General features: G+C 43.4%; 1 protein-coding gene across 5 annotated transcripts in view; it reads right to left on the bottom strand.

Annotated features, from left to right (window-relative positions):
• LOC128686112 (tetratricopeptide repeat protein 36 homolog) overlaps nt 1-14,952 on the bottom strand; it is a 52,584-nt gene that overhangs the window by 24,640 nt on the left and 12,992 nt on the right. For all 5 annotated transcript variants that reach the window (XR_011391780.1, XR_011391779.1, XM_070083311.1 and 2 more), the window contains exons 3-4: nt 6,411-6,599; nt 4,560-4,732 (exon numbers count right to left, since the gene is read on the bottom strand). Coding sequence is in view for 3 of the 5 variants with exons in the window: in XM_070083311.1 (XP_069939412.1) it covers nt 4,560-4,732; nt 6,411-6,599 (362 nt within the window). In the remaining 2 variants the exon portion in view is untranslated. The remainder of the gene's footprint in view (nt 1-4,559; nt 4,733-6,410; nt 6,600-14,952) is intronic.

Raw genomic sequence — 14,952 nt, forward strand, 5'->3', positions numbered from 1 at the left:
CTTACAGTGTTTGTCCAGCCAACAATTAATACCAATTGCTCTGGGCAACCATTCATTTCCAACACTCCTTCTTGGCAAAATGCCACACATGACAGGGCATGCCCCCCCCCCTTCTTCCTAATGTCTATTGCTGTCCTATACTTTCTAACTATATCCTCACTTCTATGCTTACCTAGGATTGATCCCATTACTGTTCATGATGTTGTCAAGCTGGCTAACAATATCCTCCATCCCAGCCCCAGGAAAGTGAACCCTCTGTCTCCTACTCCTATCCTGCAAGCAGAAGGCCCTATCCATATACCTAACCTGGCTATCTCCAACAACGTTTTTACCTTCCTTGGTGTCATTCATCGTGACGTTCCAAGTAGTCGACTCACATTCATTGGGTAGCATGGAGAATGCGTCTGATGTTTCCACAGCAGTCTCTTTCTTCTTCATTGTTTCTACCTCTCCATTCATCTTCTTGATCTTCAACTCTGTTCCATCTGTCCAGCCACTGCCCATGTTCCCTTCTTGACCTGAGGACTCAACAGGAGGACTACTACGAATTCTCTTTTTTTCTCTGTCAATCGCCATATCTCGAGCTTCGCTACCCTCAATTCCTCCTTAAGCTGTAAGTAAAGTTGCTCAGTGGAGGGCATCTTGGTTCAGTCCACAAGAGTACACTGAACACATCCTCACTGAGCTATGTACATGTCACCACTGAGCTATGTACAGGTCACCATACCAGACAGGGTACTTCCCCACACACCAGCCAGGGTACTTCCCCACACAAACCAGCCAGGGTACTTCCCCACACATACAATTTCAGTGGGACTTGTGCATGAGTGAATAGAATTATCAAAGCTTATTGCTTGGGGAGTATTGAAAATTGGGTTGGGCACATATTGTTAGTGGGATGGTTAGTGAAGGACCTGCCTAGAATGGGCCAACAGGTCTGCTGCAGTGTTCCTGCTTTCTTATGTTATGTACACCCACCAGGGTACTTCCCCACACACACCAGCATGCTTCCCCACACCAGCCAGGGTACTTCCCCCACACACACAATTTGATCTGAGTGGGACTTGCGCACGAGTGAATAGAATTCTCAACGCTTATTGCTTGGGGAGCATTGAAAATTGGGTTGGGCATATATTCTGTTAGTGGGATGGTCTGTGAAGGACCTGCCAAGTATGGGCCAACAAACCTGCTGCAGTGTTCCTGCTTTCTTATGTTCTTATGTACACCAGCTGAGGAAATTGCTTCAGAGGAGGAGGAAGAGAGGGAAGAAGGTGCCTTCTTCAGAGATTAAGGACATTTGTGCAAAGTGGAGTGAGGTGTAAACATTTGTGGAGGAACATCACCCTAACCCTCTCCTCTCCTTCTGTCTTCCGTACACCAACAAGAGTCTTCAGTAAAGGTAAGTGTGATGTTATTATTTATTTCTCATAGGGATAATGGTTTCGAGTTTCATGAATTGCGACTTTCAGCAGACTCTCTGGAACGGATTAATCACGAAACTCGGGGGTCCACTGTTCCTCCCTATCTGGAATAGAGGTTTATCCTTTATCAGAACTGGGAGTCTAATTTATTTTGCAGCTTATTTTAGTTTCTTATGGAATTTAGTATACCGTACTACTACCCATTTCACTCCATTTAACCCTTTCAGGGTCCAAGGCCCAAATCTGGAGTCACGCACCAGTGTCCAAGAATTTTCAAAAAAAAAAATTTGTTATTTTTTCTTATGAAATCGTAGAGAATCTTTTTGTGAAGGTAATAAAACAAAAAGTACGAAATTTGGTGGAAAATTGACGAAATTATGCTCTCGCGAATTTTGATGTGTCAGCGATATTTATGAATCGGCGATTTTGCCGACTTTGACTCCCATTTTAGGCCAATTACATTATTCCAATCAACCAAATTCTTAGCTATTTCACTAGTATTACTTCTATTCTATCGATTGAGCACAAGAAATCGCCAAGTCAACTGTTTCAACTACAAAATAAAGTGATCGGAAATTGTTAATTTGGCCAATTTAACACAAAGTTCAAAATATTCCAATTTCAAAATAGGGTCCAGAATAAACAATGTAGGCATTCCTGGCACTAAACTAACATTTCCTCTGTTCATTAGTTATGTTTTGAGGCTTTACAAATAAATTCCATTTTGATTTTTTATTCACATAATGAATTTTTATTCACACCAAAAAATAGAAGATTTACTGTTATGCAATACTGTAATAATTGTATAAATATCATCACCATATTTGTGAATGTATATTAGACCCACCAGCTGACGTGTATTAGACGTGTGAGGTCGTTTGTTTACTCTTGAATATCGGCAAAAATTTAACATTTCCGCTACTTTGAGCTCAGTTTCAAGCCATTTCCAGTGCTAAAACCAATCAAAATCATCTCCATTTCTGTAATATGTCTTCCATTCTATCAAATGAGACCAAGAAATCGCAAATACAACTATAAAAAACATACGAAAAAACACTGCAAAGTTGCCGTTTTAATCGAAAAATCATGATTTCAGTTTTTTTCTCTCATTATACACAGTGTGCTGCAGGATCTGTTTTATGTGGTGCACACATACCACATAGATGTATTCTCTCATATCTAGGCCCAAATGTACCACTCACAGTTTATCAGAGTGAGCTGAGCTCATGGCGTAGATCTACGGTTTGGACACTCACCGTAAAGCCGTAGATCTACGGGACGGACCCTGAAAGGGTTAACTGGGAGTGAAGCAAATTAAAAAGTTTTTTCCTCTCTTAAAACTTAAGTTGGTTAAATTATACATTTCAAGAAATATTTATTACAATACTAGTTTATTTTTGGTCTGTTGCTACCAAACACACTGCATTCATAATCAAAATCTTTATGTCTGAGGATACAAAAAAGTTACAATGATAGTTTACAGTATGTAGTGGTTACTGGTATAGTACATTTACGAGGTGCCTTAAAAAAATTCCCGTACTATAATTTTCATGTAATTCATGGATGAAATATGGTGGTGGCATAGATCAGTGCAATACATAACTTTGTGAAGTAGTGTGGGAAGTTTCAGTGTGGTCAGTCATACTCTTAAGGATGGACAAGCATTTTTCACTGAGTCAGTGTGTTGTGAATTTTTTGTGTAAATGAAATCTTTAAAAGAAAGAAAGAAGCGAGTATGTGAAATTCTGTTTCAAGCTCGGTAAAACAATTAGAGAAACTCAAAATGCTTCAGCAGGCATTTGGCAACAAAGTAATGGGTGAGACACCATTTTGAATGGTTTTCTCGATGAATGTCAGTTCAGGATGATGAATGCTCTGGTTGTCTATTGGGAGGAAGGCAGATGCTAACATTAACAAAGGGGGGACACCTATTAACAAAGATAACCATCACAGTAAAAGACACTTTCCTCCTGGGACGTCAATGCAAGATAGAAGAAGACATCCTCCAACCGGAGGGCTGAAGAAAGAAGATGAACGTCACCCCCCCACCCGGGGGGCCACCGCTGGGTCACCATCTGGAGAAGACCCGGGCCGGAAGTACCGGCGAATCAACATGAATGAATGAATGCCATCACAGTATCCAGGACACAGTGCTGTGGGAATTTCTTATGGGTCATGTCAAAGTATACTGACTGAGAATTTGAACATGAGGAGTATTTGCAAAATCTGTGCCCCACTTGTCAACTCAAGACCAGAAAGATCATCATTTTCTGGTCAAAAGCAATATGGCTGTCATCTCCCTTCCACCCTACTCCCCAGATCTAGCCCCCCCCCCCTCTCCCGACTGCTTTCTCTTCCCAAAAATAAAAATGGCACTCAAGGGGCTGCACTTTAACAAAGTGGAGGAAATTCAAACACACACAAGTCACTCTAGATTTCTTTAGGAAAGAATAGTTCAAGAAATGTTTCAAGAAGTGGCATAGGTGCTGTGATCAGTACGTATATGGAGTCCCAAAGAGTAATTTGAGAGAGACACCTTCAACTGGGGAATTAGTTAAGCCTATACATTTTTTTTTTCGCAGCAGTATCACCTCATATTTGATACATTTGCATTCTCAAAAGAAAGCCACTTGATATGCAAATAATTTTGCATATCTACTTAATTCTAGTCTTAGCATGTAATTTTAAGCAACATGTTGCAGTAATTCATTTCAACTGTAAGGTGGTTTAGATTCCAAAACAAGGTACGTATTAAGATCTGACTGGCTGTTAAGAGGAAATTTCTTCTTTGAGTACAATGGGACAGGTTGTAAATTGTGTGTTGGACAAACATAATTTATATTCACAACTAAATGGTAAAATACTGATCAAAACTCACAAAAAAGGGATAAGCAAGCTTTACGTCATTTTTTTAATGTGACAAACACTAATCCTAAAAAATACCAAAGGTTTATATAAATATTCACAATACAATACTCTAATTTGTCATTTACTTAAATCATACAGCACCCCAATCTCTCTCATATTTGAAAAATTAGGCTCTGATATTTATTAACAGCTTCAACACTATTATTTGTTGGAATACTAATGTAGTCATATATAAGTACATTTACCCCATCTTTAAATAATTTTCCTCACCTGTGCTTTAGCAAACTCTGAGCCTAAATTTGCAGCAGCCTGGAAATCATCACGAGCCTGATTATCATTGCCATGAAGACGGTGGATCATGGCTCTTTGGGAATAGGCTTGACATGCAGCTCGACCCTTGCCATTACAGAGTTGCACAGCTGTGTTTAGATCTGTCATTGCCTCTGGTGATTAGTGAAAGAGAGGGAATGAAGATTATCACTTCATGAGGAAGCACTACATCCCTAGAGGCCATACACTGCCTGGGGAGGTACGTGTAATCAGATTTGATCTGAAGAGGGGGGGGGGGATGGTAGCTCCAATTCTTGGAAATGAAGTGTTTCACCAGCATTCCCTTCAAAGGAGCCTTGATGCCACTGAAGGCCTCATGATCCAGAGAATTAGAGCTACCCTTCATTTGGATTAAACTTGGTTGCCTCCTATAAGCAGTTTTATATAAAAAAAAATTATTTTTATTAACACATCAGCTGTTTTCCACCAAGGCAGGGTGGCCCAAAAAAGAAAAACTTCCATCATCATTCGCTCCATCACTGTCTTGCCAGAGGCATGCTTACACTATTGTTATAAAACTGCAACAATAACACCCTTCCTTCAGAGTGCCGGCATACTTCCCATCTCCAGGAACCAAGTCCGGCCTGCCAGTTTCCCTGAATCCCTTCATAAATGTTACCTTGCTTACACTCCAACACATTAATTCCTAAAACCATTTGTCTCAATTTGCTCCTATCTAACACGCCCTCACACACACTTGCTGGAAGTCCAAGCCCCTCGCATACAAAATTTCCTTTCCCCCCTCCCTCCAACCTTTCTTAGGCTGACCCCTACCCTGCGTTCCCTCCACTGCAGATTTATACACTCTCTAAGTCACTATTTCGTTCCATCCTCTCTACATGTCAAAACATCTCTATAACCCCTCCTCAGCCCTCTGGATAATAGTTTTGGTAATCCCGTACCTCTTACTCTCCAAATTATGGATTCTCTGCATTATATTCACACCACACACTGCCCTTAGACATGACATCTCCACTGCCTCCAGCCTTCTCCTTGTTGCAACATTCACCACCCATGCCTTACACCCATACAAGAGCATTGGTATAACTATACTCTCATGCATTCCCCCCTCTTTGCTTTCATGGATAAAGTTCTTTGTCTCCACAGACTCCTCATTGCACCACTTACCTTTTTCCCCTCGTTAATTCTATGATTCACCTCATCTTTCAAAGACCCATCTGCTGACACGTCCACTCCCAAATATCTGAATACAATCACCTCCTCCATACTCTCTCCAATCTGATATCCAATCTTCCATTACCTAATTGTTTTTATCTTCATCACCTTACTCTTTCCTATATTCACTTTTAATTTCCTTCTTTTACATACCCTACCAAACTCATCAACTAACCTCTGCAACTTCTCTTCAGAATCTCCCAAAAGCAGTGTCATCAGCAAAGAGCAACTGTGACAACTCCCACTTTGTGTTAGATTCTTTATCTTTTAACCCCACACCTCTTGCCAACACCCGAGCATTCACTTCTCTTACAGCTCCATCTATAAATATACTGAACAACCATGGTGACATCACACATCCCTGTCTATGGCCTTCTTTTACAGGAAAATAATCTCCCTCTTGCCTACATACTCTAACCTGAGCCTCACTATATTTGCAAAGACTCTTCACTGCTTTCAATAACCTACCTCCTATTCCATACATATGCAACATCTGCCACATTGCCCCCCCTATTCATCCTATCATACACCTTTTATAAAAATTAAGTATAAATGAAAATTCCTCATTTTATAAAAGGAAACAAAATTACTCATTATTTTCTCTGCGAGACTTACCATCTACCTTCCCTTGAAGCCTGAATGCCTGTGCTCTGTTGTTATATCCTGAGGCTCTTGCTGGGGCTATTTCAATTGCCCTGTTGAAAAATCCCACAGCGGTCTCTATATCGCCTGTGTCTGCTGCTCTGATACCCTTGATTTCATGATTCTTGGCCTCTTCATTTTCTGGAGAGATTTCTTCACAATCTGTTGAAATGAAAAGGTCATGCTGAAGTTAAGTATTAGTTTTAAATACAGTACAGTGGAACCTCAGTTTTCATCTTTAATTTGTTCCAGAGAGTCTGACGAAAACCGAATTCAATGAAAACTGAAGCAATATTTCCCATAAGAAATAATGTAAATCCAATTAATCCATTCCAGACACCCAAAAATATTAACAAAAAGTACATTTTGTAGAGAATAACTAGTTTTACATACAGAAAACAATGAGAAATAAATATAAAGCACTAGTGAAATGGATAAACGAACATTAAATCACTTTTACCTTTATTGAAGACTCTTGTTGGAGTATGGAAGACAGCGAGGAGAGGTTATCTCTACCACCATCACTACCACCCTCGACCACAATCACTACCACCCTCAACCACCATCACTACCACTCTCGACCACCATCACTACCACCCTGGACCACAATCACTACCACCCTCTTCCACCATCACTACCACCCTCTACCACCATTGAATTCTATCGTGGTTCTCACCTTCTTTATCACTTGGAACTTTCTTTGGCCCCATGGTGACTTATTTAGCAAACACATTCAATAAACAGGCACAAAAAACAATGGACTGTTATGAAATGTTTTGTATGAATGTGCAAGGTAATATTCACTTGACTAGAAACAAAGTCAGACTGACTCAGAATGCGTGCGTGGGATGCTGTGTGTGGGCACAGACAGACGGACACGTTTGGTACAATGGATGAAAGTTGGTGATGAATGAAAACCGGGACTATTTTGATGAAAAAAGTCGTGGAAAACCGAATACGATGAAAACCACAGAGAATGTAAACAAGCCGGGTGGTGCATGCCATATTTGAAAGACCACTCAACGTATAGAAAGTTTTGGTCATAATTTGAAATTGCCATATTAGCGGAACGCTGTAAGGCGAAATGCCATAAAGTGGGGCCCTACTGTATATGTATGGGGGATGAAGCCCCCAAGCCCCTTCCCCCTTGATATTACTAGTTAGGTTGACAGGATGTTGCCTTATTTGGCAAGAAGAGCATTGCTATTTAAACGAACCTCTTCAAGGGGGGCTCCTTGGCGCGGTGAAGAGGCTCTTGGTCTGAGGAATTAGATCTTTTGGTCTCCTTCCTCAGACCAAACCTAATTACCCCCAATCCCCCCTTTCCTATCCCATCCTCCTCATCCCCCCCTTCTTCCTTTCCTCCTCCTCCTCCCCACCTCCCTCCCCTATCCTCTTCTGTTTTCAGCCTTTGGGATTCTTCCCACAGGCACCAGTTCCTAGGTAGGGGGAAGGGTACCATGGTCCATCCCATTCCATTGAGGTCCATGGTAATGGTTTAATTTGCTGTGGAATCTGGATCACCTGGGCATGTCCCACTCCCTCTCCGGTCTCCTGGGGGGTGGGGTTTGGCTGCCTTTCGGGCGATAGGTGTATCTCTAGAAGCTGCCTTTCAGATTCCGGGGGGTGGTGGCTGAATGCACTGTGGCGGGTATCCGGCCGCCCTCTCTTTTATCCACCAAGGTGGCTTGGTAGATGTGAGGTTGCTATCCCAGATTGCTGGTTTACTGGCATGAAGGGTAGAGTATGGCACAGGTTTTATGCCCTGTTTGGACTACTTGCAGTGCTGGAGTCCTCTTGGGTGCAGAGGGGGATTTATGGCCCTTTCATTCCTCCTAGGAGTTATTCTTCCAAGTTGCCCTCCTTTTTTATTTTTTTTTTCTAAAAACAAAAAGAAAGAAGTGACATAACCATGGAGTCCCAAGTCCATGAAACAGCTCCCCCTGGGCCCCTTTCTGCTACCACACCTTGTTCCGACCCTACCTCACTATTTAACCACTCTTTGGACATTTCTCATGCCCTTGTACCTCTTGCTGGTGCTGTTTCACCACCCGCTTAAGGTACCAGTGTTCCGCCTACTCCTTTGATACATCTGACCTCCACACTTCTTTGACCATGCTTCCAGCTTCTCCCTCGGATCACCCGCCTGTCCCACATCGGACCAACTCCAGTTTCACACCTAAAAGCCCAAGACCATTACTTGATGATACTCCTTCACTTCCTTCTCATTCTACCCAGAAAAGACCAGCAAGACACTCCCTCCCCTTACATGCTATGTTTAAAAATACACAATGGACTAAGTTTTTTACTCTGTGACTGACGACTTTCAGACTACCTTTCCAGTTATAGCATTAGCAAGGTGCTCCTACGCCATGTTGGCCGAGATATATCCTTTCATGCTCTCAAAAGAGGTGCACACGTCATCACGGTACAGAATGCTAGCCAAGCTTGCGCTCTTTCTTTCCTTACAACCATAGATGCTATTCCTGTAACTATTGAAAACCATCATTCTCTCAATTCTTGTAGTGGTACTGTCATTTTACCTCATACCATTGTCTAACAGAATTTCCAGACATGTGGTGATGACATTCTGGAACAGTTGGAGTTCCAAGACCTCCCAATCCTCAAAGTAGACACTTATGTCCTCCCTGCCCACAAGCGGAGATGATACCAATGCAATGTAGCTTGCTTAACTTTTGACTGCTGTGAGCTTCCGTCCTCGGTTTATGTTGTGGGACACCATTTACAAGTTTGAAAGGTGATCCCTACACCGCAACAGTGTAGAAATTGCTGGTGTTTTGGTCATCCAGTGAAATATTGCAGGTCCATGGCCGAATGCCCAGTCTATGGTGCCGACAACTATATCAATATGTCTTGTAGTCTACCGCCCTCTTGCCTTGTCGTGAGGCTCACCCATCTTATTCTCGCCACTGCTAAGTTTACTTAAATGAGTGAGAAATCCACTGTCTCCAAGAGGCAGAAGGCTTTCCTTATGCTATGGCAGTCTCTCATCTACGCCTACAGGGAAGACTTCCCCGGATTTCTTATTCTTGAGTTACTAAACGACCCCCCACCTCTGGGGTCCCAACTTCCACAGTGACCCCTGTCTCTAATTCTTTTGTTGTCCTGGACTCAGAGGTCCTTACCTCCACACCTCATTCTGTTCTAACCTCTTCCTCTTCTCACTCACAGGTTTCTGTGTCTACAAGACCTTGTACAACTCCTCCCCATCGCCCCTTTACTTCTCTAAAGTCCAAAAAATCCCCATTGTTAAAATCTCCTTTAACCCCTCCTTCCCTTCTTCTACCTGCACATTTTTCCTTTCCAGTCTCTGTTCCTGGTTATTCGCCTCTAACTGGCTCTGTTGCGAGTGTGGAGGTTCATCCTCCTCCTCGTACAGTACCTTCCTTCCCTGTCCCTTCCCAAGTTTCTGCCTCTTCTATCCCCTGCCAGGTCGCTTCTTCTCCTGTCCCCTCCCTAGCTTCTTCTCCAGGTCCCTCTACCCTTCCGTCCCCCCTTACTTTGGTACATTCCGTCATCACCCTGATCTTTACTTACCCTCCTCCTTCCATCTCCAATGTCGTCCCACATACAACGTCCTTGTCCTCTGAAACACTTGAAGCTATCTCCAAATATATTGAGGTGACTAGATCACTGATGGACACTGATCCACCTCCTGTTCCTCCTCTTCTTCATAGCATTCCAACCCATCGCTGCTCATTCGTTTTCTGCTGCCTCCATGTGGACTTTTCTAACCCTTCTAGTCCGTAGATATCTCTACCTTCAGATTTCTTGTATCTTTCTCTTTGCAAATCATGGATTATTTACAGTGGAATATCCATAGCCTCAGGGGTAACTGGGGTGAGCTTCAGGTGTTGCTCTCCCAGTTTTCTCATTTGTGTTTGTTTACAAGAACCCAAATTATGCTCTGCTGTTATCCAACCCATCTCAGGCTATGTTTTATTATATTAATCAGATCCTTTTCCCGATGGAACCTTTAATGAAAGTGCACTTCTTATAAACACTGGTATTCCATACCATCAGCTCTTTGTTCATACTTCGCTGTATTACACTACAGCCCGCATCCACTTGAATTAGTAGTATACAATCTGTTCTTTGTATCTCTCTCCTTCTTGGGAATTACCTATCCCTGGTGTTCCATTTCTGGTTCCTTCCTTACTGCCACCACTTCTGTTACTTGGCAATTTTAATGCTCACCATTTCCTGGGGGGGGGGGGGAGTCTCACTGTGACTCCCACGGCATTCAGTTGGATGCTTTTCTTGCTCCTCTCCCCCTCCGTGTTTTATATACGGGTACTCCCACCCATTTTGATCTTCGTACTCATTTTCTTTCTTGCACCGATCTCTCGGGTTGCTCTTCTTCAACCGTACTAGATTTTACCTGGTCTGTCCTCTGGACTTGCATGACAGTGATTATTTTCCAATCATCCTTACTTCTCTTTTGTATTCACCACCTCCTCGTAGCCCATGCTGGCATTTGACAAAGTGAATTTGGACCTTTATTCACGTCAAACTGCTTTTAGTGAGGATCCTTCTTCGTCCCCCATTGATGAGCTTTTACACCTCTTCTCAAACTCACTTTTAACCACAGCTTCACATTCTATACCCCAAACCTCAGGCAGGCATTCTCAGAGGTGCATGCCTTGGTGGTCTCCTGCTTGTGCTTGGGCAGTCCGTTTGAAACGTGTTGCATGGGGCAGGTACCAGTACAATAGAACCACAGAGCAACTCCTTGATTTTAAGCAGACAACAGCAATCACCCACCGTGTCATCCGTGACATTAAATGCACCTGCTGGCAGGATTATGTTACTACCATCACTTCGGCTTCCTCTACAAGTGCAGTCTGAAAAAAAAGTAAAGAAACTGAGTGGTAAATATACTCTCCTGACTCGGCTCCCATACTTCGAATTGCCACTGTCACTATAGCAATCCCACTTGATGTTGCCACCAAAATTGGTAATCATCTTGTCCGTATCTCTCAGGGGCTCCATCTATGCCCCTTGTTTCTTTCCTCCAAGTCTGCCAGAGTTAGAACCTTTAAACTTTTCTTCTATCAGAGAAGAATCTTATAATGTACCTTTTACACTTCTGGAACTGGAGGTAACACACTCCACTTGCTGATCATCGGCACCTGGGCCTGACAGCATTCATATTTGTATGCTACAGCACCCTACATCAGTCTGCCCTTGCTGTCCTCTTACGACTCTTTAATTTTATTTGGTTGCAAGGAGTTCTTCCCCAGCTGTGGAAATCTGCCATTGTTCTCCCTTTCTGCAAACTAGGTACTATGGGACATGGTGCCCCTCACTGTCGTCCCATTGCTCTTACCAGTGCAGTTTGCAAGGTGATGGAACATCTGTTAAATAGAAGTTTTATGTGGTATTTAGAGACAATAGTCTCTCCACTTGTCAATATGGCTTTTGTAAGGGCCTTTCTACCAATAACCACTCAGTTATTGCCATCTTTTTTTGATCTTGGGAAGGCATATGACAGCTTGGAGGTATAACATCTTGGCCCAGGCCCAGGCCCACTCCTTAGGCCTCCGAGGCAATCTACTATTTTTCCTTAAGAATTTCTTAACTGAGAGACATTTCCTAATTTTATCGAAACTAGATTATGGCGACCAGATATATTCAGCGGTCTCCCTTGCATGGATGGGATTAAGGCTAGAGCCTTAATCCCATCCATCACCAGAGGTAATGTTGATGCCTCAGTGCTTTTCGCCCTTCATTGGTTAAGAGCCTCTATGCAGAGGCAAATACACGTACTCCATCCTTGACCGACTGCCATGATGCTCATTGCCTTCACTATTATGTTTGCTCTCATAAACTCTGAAATCCTTTCATATATAGGATAGTCCCTGACATTAGTAGACATTCTTCATTTGTTCGTTGCCCGTTTACTCCATCCCTTTTCTCTTCGCCTACATTCTCTCTCATCTTCTCTTCATTTACCACCTTACCTTACTATGTTCATGAAGCATCTCACTTTTCCCTACCCCCTTGGAAAGTTCTGATGGTTTGTGTCTGTTCTTTCCCACTGCCATGCGCAAAAGTCCAAATGCTTACGGTGGCTTCTTGCTCTCTTTCTTAACCACTTCCAATCCATTCTCATGCTATCGCAGTGTACAACAATGGTTCCAAGTCTTCTAACAGCATTGAATTCGCAGCAGTGTTTCTGGGCAGCATTGTGTGAGGGCCTTTATTATCCTAGCATTTTTACGGCTGAATTGTGTGCCATTCTCATTGCACTTATCTGTATTGCATCTATGCCTGTGTCACCATTTGTGGTCGTTTCAGACTCCCTTAGTGCTTTACAGGCTATAAGAAAACTTTGGTTATGCCATATCTCTAGCAAGCACAAAGATATTGTTTTTTGTTGGGTCCCCAGTCATGCTGACATACAGGGCAATAAACAGGCAGGCACTACTGCATGGTCAGAAGTACATGACCTCCCAGCTTCATATAGAGGTGTTCCATTCACAGACTTTTGCTGTAACTGCTACCCACCCTTGCACCCACTGGCAACAACATTGGTCTGATCTTCTACATAAATTACATTCTATAAAACCAAGTACAGTGGACCCCCGGTTAACGAACTTTTTTCATTCCAGTAGTATGTTCAGGTGCCAGTACTGACCGAATTTTTTCCCATAAGGAATATTGTGAAGTAGATTAGTCCATTTCAGACCCCCAAACATACACGTACAAACGCACTTACATAAATACACTTACATAATTGGTCGCATTTGGAGGTGATCGTTAAGCGGGGGTCCACTGTACGGGTTTCTGGCCATCTTCTTGTCATCAATATTGAGGTTGGGAGACTACTCTCTCCCGTCTTAGCATCGGCCACACTCGTCTTAGTCATGGATATTTCAAAGAGAGGTGCCCTGTTCCACTCTGTGAATTGTCAGGTTCCAGTTTCTGTTAGCTATATTCTGTTGGTCCGCCCACTATCAACAAGCATGCAGAATTTACCTCCAACGTCATCACTGCTCTACTGCCCTTACTTTACTTTCTCTTCTTGCTGATGGACCCTCCTTTAACCCAGACTCTCTCGTTGACTTTTTGACAGCAACTGATTTACTGCACAAACTCTGATGATGATGCTTCTAGCACTCTTCACTCCTTGTTACCCTATACCCCTACACCATCCACTGCCCCACTGCAGTTCATGACCTGATGATAACCCCTCTCCCTCTTGCTACCCCTGCACCCTTCCCTGCTGCGCTGTATGACCCTACAAGGGTCATACAGTGCAGCAGGGCAGGGAAGGGTGCAGGGGTAGCAAGAGGGAGAGGGATTATCAGGTCATGGACTGCAGTGAACAGAGTATTCAAGACGGGACACAATGAGCATAATTTCAAGTAGGTAATAACACATACATATATATATCTCTGACGAATACCAAAAGATACTTTATCACTGGGCCACCACAATTCTAAAATAATGGCCACTACATTTCAAGTGATTTAATCCCCTGCTGAAATGCATTTGGATCAAGTGCTAAATTCAGTTCTCCATGTCTATATGAATAAAAAATGATTCCCCATTCTTTCTGGCATGGAATTTTAACATTCAAGCTTGCCCATCATTCTAACAGTTTCATAACACAGCTAAATCCCTCTTCTCTCCGAACTTTAGCAATTAGCTTTTACCAATGTCAATTACTCCTGTACCGCTATCACCACCCACACCTGTGTAATGTGCTATCTGTACCACCACCCACACCTGTGTAATGTGCTGCCTGTACCACCACCCACACCTGTGTAATGTGCTGCCTGTACCACCACCCACACCTGTGTAATGTGCTATCTGTACCACCACCCACACCTGTGTAATGTGCTACCTGTACCACCACCCACACCTGTGTAATGCACTGCCTGTACCACCACCCACACCTGTGTAATGCGTTGCCTGTACCACCACCCACACCTGTGTAATGTGCTGCCTGTACCACCACCCACACCTGTGTAATGTGCTGCCTGTACCACCACCCACACCTGTGTAATGTGCTACCTGTACCACCACCCACACCTGTGTAATGTGCTACCTGTACCACCACCCACACCTGTGTAATGTGCTGTCTGTACCACCACCCACACCTGTGTAATGTGCTGCCTGTACCACCACCCACACCTGTGTAATGTGCTGCCTGTACCACCACCCACACCTGTGTAATGTGCTGCCTGTACCACCACCCACACCTGTGTAATGTGCTGCCTGTACCACCACCCACACCTGTGTAATGTGCTACCTGTACCACCACCCACACCTGTGTAATGTGCTACCTGTACCACCACCCACACCTGTGTAATGTGCTATCTGTACCACCACCCACACCTGTGTAATGTGCTACCTGTACCACCACCCACACCTGTGTAATGTGCTACCTGTACCACCACCCACACCTGTGTAATGCACTGCCTGTACCACCACCCACACCTGTGTAATGTGCTGCCTGTACCACCACCCACACCTGTGTAATGTG

The sequence above is a fragment of the Cherax quadricarinatus genome, chromosome 9, assembly GCF_038502225.1.
Source record: "Cherax quadricarinatus isolate ZL_2023a chromosome 9, ASM3850222v1, whole genome shotgun sequence".
In the NCBI taxonomy this organism is placed as follows: Eukaryota; Metazoa; Arthropoda; class Malacostraca; order Decapoda; family Parastacidae; genus Cherax; species Cherax quadricarinatus.